At 46.1% G+C, this 8,048-nt stretch overlaps 1 protein-coding gene across 2 annotated transcripts in view; it reads right to left on the bottom strand.

The window, feature by feature from the left end:
• Nucleotides 1-381, bottom strand: part of stx18 (syntaxin 18) — a 167,068-nt gene extending 166,687 nt beyond the window's left edge. The window contains exon 1 of one of the 2 annotated variants that reach the window (XM_048527422.2): nucleotides 176-381. In XM_048527422.2, the coding sequence (XP_048383379.1) occupies nucleotides 176-328 (153 nt within the window). In that variant the 5' untranslated portion in view covers nucleotides 329-381. The remainder of the gene's footprint in view (nucleotides 1-175) is intronic. The other variant, XM_048527431.2, reaches the window with a different exon arrangement.
• Between the last annotated feature and the right edge of the window lie 7,667 nt (nucleotides 382-8,048).

Below are 8,048 nucleotides of genomic sequence, written 5' to 3' on the forward strand. Positions count from 1 at the left end.
GTTGACAGTTCTGAGGAAGGGTAACCGGACCCGAAACATTAACTCTGATTTCTTCTTCACAGATGCTGCCAGACCTGCTGAGATTTTCCAGCAACTTCTGTTTTTGTTCTTCCCAACGTTCAATGGCAAGCCTCCGTACTCCCCCTGCATTGCTTCAATTCTCTCTGGCACTCACCACTTCTCTGGCCCGGGCGGTGAACTCGGCCCTCGTCCTCCCCTTCCTCAGGATCTCCTCCCTGACCGGTTCGCCACTGACACCGATCGCCTTGTTCCGAGTTTTGACGGTTTTCACACTCGCTCGGAACAAGAGCGTGATGTCGGCCGCCATTCTGACCGAAGACACGTCACCGCTGGAGAGATCATCACGGCGCGACGCCGCCCCTCACCCCGGGCACGGGCGACGGTGGCGGCGTCATCTTGCGGCGACCCGGTCGGCGTCGGAGAACGGGTGAAGCAGGTGGCGGGAACGCGGAGGGTGAATAATTCCGATGAGGGTTTCGTGGTTTCCCAGGGCGGTTCGCCCACGGGTCGTTACTGGATGAGCCCGGGTTCGCCTTGGAGACCAAACCACGTGAAAGCTACTTCCCTTCCCTCTGAGATAGTAAGAGCTGCAGATGCTGGAGTCTGAGATAACACTGCAGAAGGGTTCCGACCCGAAACGCCAGCTTTCCTGCTCCTCTGATGCTGCCTGGCCTGCTCTGTTTTTCCAGCTCCAGCATTGTACTCCCTTCCCTCTGGGCTTCATCACAGCTTTTATGGAAACCGCTCAGACCAGGACTAACTCCTCACCATCACCTGTACTGCATTCCACCTCTGGAAAAGCTTGCTCAGTATTTCCTGTTAGTGACCCTCGCCCCACCGTGCGTCTCTTGTAAATAGTGAGTCGGAGGATGTTGTGACTGATTACAATTCACCCGGGGGCTGACAATCAATGTTGGAAACGCTTTTGCACATTTCAAGCTTCCAGGCCGAATGGAATCCAGAATTTAAGTTAATTTATTCCAAACGGAAGCCTGAGGTGCCGTTCCTCAGAATTATTCAGTTAGTTTCGTGCGCTCCGGGCTCAACAGCGTGACATTTAATCAGCGATTTGTGGTGCCAGGCGATGAAAGCAGAAGTGGGCACCCGTTTATGTTTAGAGATAATGGGAACTGCAGATGCTGGTAGATCCGAGATAACAAAGTGTGGAGCTGGATGAACACAGCAAGCCAAGCAGCATCTTAGGAGCACAAAAGCTGACGTTTTGGGCCCAGACCCTTCATGGGGGAAGGGGGAGAGGATTCTGAAATAAATAGGGAGAGAGGGGGAGGCGGACCAAGGATAGATAGAGGAGAAGATAGGTGGAGAGGAGAGTATGGGGGGGGGGGGAGGGAGGGGATAGGTCAGTCCGGGGAGGACGGACAGGTCAAGGGGGTGGGAGTTGCTGTCCTTGAAGAATGAGGACATCTGGGATGTGCAGGAGTGGAATGCCTCATCCTGCGAACAGATGTGGAGGCGGCGAAGGAATAGAGGATGGAATTTTAGCAGAAAGGTGGGTGGGAGAAGCTGTATACCAGGTAGCTGTGGAAGTTGGTGGGCTTGAAGGGGACATCGGTTTGTAGGTGGTAGTCTGAGATGGAGACACAGGTCCAGGAAGGTGAGGGATGTGTTGGAGATGGTCCTGGTGAACTTGAGGTTGGGGTGGAAGGTGTTGGTGAAGTGGATGAACTGTTCGAGCTCCTCTTGGGAGCATGAGGTGGCGCCGATACAGTCAGCAATGTATTGAAGGAAGAGGTGGGGTGTAGGTGCGGAGGAGGGACTGCCAACCGCAGGAAGTGCTACACCTGCCCCCACACCTCCTCCCTCATCCCCATCCAGGCCCCAAGATGACTTTCCACATCAAGCATTTGTTCACCTGCACATCCACCACTGTGGTATACTGTATCCGCTGTACACAGTGTGGCCTCCTCTACATTGGGGAAACCAAGCGGAGACTTGGGGACTGCTTTGCAGAACACCTCCGCTCGGTTTGCAACAAACAACTGCATCTCCCAGTTGTGAACCATTTCAACTCCCCCTCCCATTCCTCAGACGACATGTCCATCCTGGGCCTCCAGCGGTGCCAAAATGATGCCACCCGTGGTTGCAGGAACAACAACTCATATTTCGCTTGGAAACCCTGCATCCCAATGGTATCAATGTGGATTTCACCAGCTTCAAAATCTCCCCTCTTCCCCCCCCCCCCCCCCACTGCATCCCAAAACCAGCCCAGCTCATCCCAGCCTCCCTAACCTGTTCTTTCCCTCACCTATCCCCTCCTCCCACTTCAATCCGCACCTTCATTTCCTACCTACTAACCCCACCTGGCCCCCTTGACCTGTCCGTCCTCCCCAGACTGACTTATCCCTTCCCTACCTACCTTTCCCCCCACCCCCAAACACACTCCTTTCCACCTACCCTCTCTATCCATCTTCGGTCCGCATCTCTTTTCCTTCCCAGCTTTTGTGCTCTTAACATGCTGGTTGGCCTGCTGTGTTCATCCAGCGCTACACTTTGTTAACCCATTTCTGTTTTCCTGGAGCTGGTATTCTCTCGATTCTTATCAATATTTAAAGGACGAGTGGCAGGCATGTGAAATATGTGCAATTGTGTGGATGGGGACAAATTTCCTCTCGAAGCTAACCTCGTCTGATGATGGTTCAGGTCCAGCAGGACTGTGGCAGAGCCACCTGGACATGCAAGGAGACACTGTATCAAGGGCCCACTTTTCCTACTCCTTTTTGTCAAAAATTGGCATTTTTTTTGTGCACCTCTTCTCTTCCCCCACTCTGCCCCCATCCTTTATCCCCTTTTGGTGTTTTGGGCCTTGAGATGCTGATAAGGAATACCTCAAGAGCATGTTGAAGTAAGGAAAACATCAATTCTATTTAAGAAAGACCGAACCATGGTTCCATCTTGGCAGGAGGCTGGAGGAGACACTTTGTTCTTAAAACATTGCATAAATTCCTATGGTGTACACTGTCTTCTCAGAAATATCACAGTTAGATTTAACCCTTTACACCCAGTCAGAACAGAGACATCCCAATGCATCCTGCAAATCCTATCCAGACCAATTTGGAATAGTGGATGATGTACTTTGAGCAATGGCAACAGTAGTCTGACCTACACGCCTGATAAGACCTAGAGAGAGATTGCAGAGGTTAGGCCTGCCAGAGACCACAGGTGCTGTGTCACAAAATGGTCAGTGATCTCCACCCATCCACCTGGATAAGTGTCTCAGTTATGCAACATTGTTTGTCTTGGCTATGTGTTTGTTTGGTGGGCAACTAGGTGTTGAGAATGAATGTGTGATCTGCCTTCGGACTGCATGACAGATTAGTTCCGGTTAGCTTGAGTAAGCAGTTTGATATAAGCTACCATTATCTGGTAGGGCCTTGGTAGCATTTGTCAGTTTGTTAATTCTTCACTTTCTTGTGAAGGACAAGCAGATTCATAATCAGACAGCAAGGAGAAAGATGGGCAGAAGTATGCCAAATCTTATGGTCCTTGCCTTTGCTGCGAAAGCAGTCCTGCAGAGAATAGAAGGCCAATCTGTTGTTGATGGCAAGGCTGGAGTGGCTGGGGTTCAGAGGGAGAATGAACTTGACCTGCTGTAGCCATAAAGGGTGCTCGGGACCACAGTGCATTGTGTAGTGCTCAGAATCTCTGTTTTAAAGGGTTTGTTTTTGTTCTCTTTATACAGGTTCCTGCATGCCAGAACATAGGCCTCAGCCACTTAAGAAGAGTGAAGACACCACCTCCGAGGACAACCACACTACAGGATGCACTGTTACCTGCCTGCCTTTCACCCTCCGCAGCGGAGGTACACCCTCCAAGATCATGAATGTGTTGTGTTCAGATTTGGGGTCAGTTTCTAATGAATGCATATCCCAGCAACTATTAGAGGCTGTCACCACCAAGGTTGTTGACACTGAGGGCTGTCCTGGCATAGCCCCCTGCAGAGTCCCATGCTGAAAGCAGGCTCTTTGGTAGTGGTCAAAAGAAGCCTGCCAAAAATGCAGCAGTTTAAACAACATATGATCAAGATGCTAGGGGTTCTGAGCTGTTTTGCACAGACTATGGAAAGCCTTGATGTCTGCCATATGTCAGGCACATTAGCGCATTACTTCTCCTTGGAGAAGTTGGCAACTGCCACAGAGAACCAAAGTAAGCAGTTGACTCGTGCTGTGACGTGCATGCCAATCTTTATTCATAGACTTGATATAACAACGGCTAGGAAAGTGAGGGTGAGAAGCCGAGACCTCCCTTTCAATTCTTCCTATAGCATCTGGAGCATTAAACTGTCAGTCCTATCCACCCCTGAGCCACGTCTCCATATTTGCTATGATATCCCAGTCCCATGTTTCTAATCATAGCCAGAGTTCATCTGCCTTACTACCCTTGAGGACCTACTTTTTATATTCCTGCCTAACTTCCTATATTCTGTCCACAGAATTTCATCCTTTTCTGTATCTATGTAGTTAATTCCAAGGTGTTCAACAACATCACACTGGCCCCTCTCTCTGTTGAGAATATTCTGCCTCTCTGACACATCTTTGATCCTGGCTCCAGGGAGGCATCTCGCTATCGGCCACAGTGTTGTCTCCATTGTTGTCTGGCTATGCCTCTGACTAGTGAGTACCCTATCACAAACAATTACTTGGAACCCGGTATATCCCTTGATATGTTCGAGCCAGTCTTGGTACCAGAAACCTGTCTGCTAGTGCTATGTTCCCCTGAGAGTCTATTGTCCCCTACGTTTTCAAAAAGAACATACTTGTTTGTGATGGGGTAACCACAGGAGAGCCCTGCTATACATTTCCTGGAGCTCACCTATCTAGCTGAATGTATCTTTGGTTTATCTCCCTCCCTGCAATACAATCCGTCACGCCCCCTAGCTCCTGTAAATTCCTCATTGCCTCTAACTGCTGCTCCAACTGATCCACTTGATCCAATAAGATTTGCAGCCAAACACACTTCCTGCAGACATAATCATCAGTAATGTGGAAATGCTCCCAAATCTCTCACATCCAACAGGAAGAGTACATCATTGTACTAGAGGTCATCTTTGCACTTTAACTATCTACAGATCCAGAAAATAGCACAGTCTTACTGTTCTCAAAATGCTGCTCCAGGTCAGCTTAGTACCTATGTTCCTTTGTTTTTAAAGTTTATCAAGAGACAGATCTCAATAACAAGATACAGTTTAAAAAAACCTACTCTACTCATTATTGTAGAGTATTATTATTATAAAATTAAAACAGTAAGGTTACACTTTAAAAATCTGCTTAGCTGCTCCCCTGCTGTGAGCACCCACACAGGTTTTCTCAAGGCCAGCTGTGAATTTTGCTTTTGTTTATTTTTCTTAGAGCGATCTCTATGGCCACGGATACTTGAAACCAGACAGCAAAGGCAGCAGCCGTGCATGTTACCTCTGGTTCAGATAGCAGTATAGGTTTCCTTCTTTGTTTGAATCACTGCCCGTGTGGTCACTGCCTTTGTTACTCTTCATTCTTTTTAAAGTGCCATTGACCTTTTTCCTGGTAGGCTGCTTAATTTATGCCTGCAGGTGTACAAATTTTCCTGAGAGAAGGTGTGTGACGGAAGTCCACTCCTCTTGCTGTTTCTGGAGGAAACCAGTTCAGAGTTAGTTCTTGGGCATAGGGTGGCAGTGGCAGTGGTTGCAAGACATCAAGTGTGCAAATCTGTTTTGACAATTGGATAGAATTAGGACTCTCAATCTTAGGCGAATGTCATGTATATCAGATTATCCCTAGTATATCTGGTTAGAGTCCTAGTATCCATTAAAGGCTCAAGTCATGTGTTCTCATTCATCATCATTTGATGAGGTGTGTTCCTGTTCCCAGTCATTCTTATCAAAGGAATTGCTACACTGTATGGCCGTGGCTTGCGGTGTGCGACAGACCACAATCCATGAAACCAGGTGGGGCATACTGCAGAGCACCTGCCAATCTGTCAAGGCAGTGGAAGCTTGTTATCTACATGCCAGTTCTGTTCAATGGATGACACTGTTGAAATTAGTGTATCCTATGACATTCTTCCTCGCTGTGGTTGGTTCACTTGCTATGCTGGTTCGTTAGTTTGCAGACATTTCGTGACCCTGCTGGGTTATGTCATCAGTACAGCCTCCGATGAAGTGTTGTATTTTCCCGCTTGTTATTTAAACTCTGGGGTCAAAGACAACAATGCTTCATCGGAGGCTGTGCTGATGATGTTACCCAGCAAGCTAATGAAATGTCTAAACAAACAAACCAGCTCGGCAAGCAAACCAACCGCAGCATTCACAACATGAGCTACTAATCTTCCTCGTTATCCACAACTTGACCAATTTTTGTCATCTGCAGAATTCTACCAAAACCATCTGTCGAGCAAGAGGAAAGTATACAATAAGTGCCAGGAGCCTTAGGAACATTGATATACAATGGTATCTTGGGGTCCGGGTCCAAGTCCATAACTCCCTGAAAGTGGCAACACAAGTGAATAAGGTGATAAAGAAGGCATATTGTATGCTTGCCTTCATCAGTCAGGGCATTTAGTATAAAAGTTGGTAAGTCATGATGCACCTGTGTAAGAATGATTGAATTTCTACAATGCAGAAAGAGGTCATTCAGCCCATCAAGTCCACACTGACCATCTGAAGGGCATTCCACCCAGACCCTCCACTCTATCCCCATATCCCAGCATTTACCATGGCTAATCCACCTAGCCTGCATATCCATGGATATTGCAGGGGAATTTAACATGGCCAGTGGACCTAACTCGCACATTTTTGTACTGGGAGGAAACCCAAACACTCGCAGGAAACCCATGCAGACATGGGGAGAATGTGCAAATTCGACACAGGCAGTCACTCAAAGCTGGAATTGAACCAGTGTCTTAGTTTATGATATTGTAATTGAAAATCATAACTATCTAGTCAAATTGATACTTTCCTGTGCAAAAGCTCAAATGATTTGAAAACATAACAATGACTGAACCTTATGAATGTAAATATCTGGTGTAGGCAATTCAAAAGGAGCTTCAAACAAAAACATATTTTTAACAGATTACATAAAATGTTTATTATTAACTCGCATTGTTTCTCTTCCAGAGAATAACAGCCATCTTCTGTTTGCAACCAATGTGTTAAAATAAAATCGGCAAATATTGTCTATAAGAAAAGCTGTTCTTTACAATCCCTGAGACCATACTAAGTTCTAGAGGGAAAAGCTTCTTTGTCACAAATATTTTAAAATGATATTCACTATTTTAACAAAGTTATTGACCTTTTTTTTTAAAATAAGAGCTTCATTAAAATAGTGACCGAATAATTTCTCCCAAATGTTTAAACAATTGCACAACATGTATGTAAGAAATAATTTAAGGTGAATTTTATTCTCAGTCACACAATACAAGTGCAATCCTCACATTTCAATGTGCACTTGACCTGAAATATAATTTTAAACATCACTATCCATAGAATTTAAGTTCTGGAAATTCCAAGTCTGGTAGCCTCTCAAAAGTGAAACAGGACCATTTTAACAATTTATTTTGATGGTCCCTCACCAGACTTGGAAAATGTTAGATATAATAAGCAGGGAGGTGAGGAACTGGGACAATGTAACTGCAGTAACCCAAGCAAAACATAGACACGTATGTGAATTCCTAAAGGTGTGGTTTTCAAACCATAAGGCAATCAACAAACATATAGAATTGGACCCCATATAGAACAAAACCACACATGATACAACTCACCATAATGGACTGGACAGTATAAATTCTACGTGGTGTAGGACAACATCACTGCATCAGAGGCCTCGCTGATGAGGTTACCTAGCATTGTGACAAAACATCTGAATGAAAACAAGCCAGCCCGTGAGCAAGTGAACAACCTCATGACCTTTAACTTGAGGAACAATAGCTAGAACATCAAGAGTGATCCCAGCTGCAATTAAATGTGCCACAAGATCTTCAACACTAATTGGCTATCAGGATCTCAATTTAACATTTTATCTGAATTAATGCAATTC

This window comes from Stegostoma tigrinum, chromosome 1 (assembly GCF_030684315.1).
Source record: "Stegostoma tigrinum isolate sSteTig4 chromosome 1, sSteTig4.hap1, whole genome shotgun sequence".
Classification (NCBI taxonomy): Eukaryota; Metazoa; Chordata; class Chondrichthyes; order Orectolobiformes; family Stegostomatidae; genus Stegostoma; species Stegostoma tigrinum.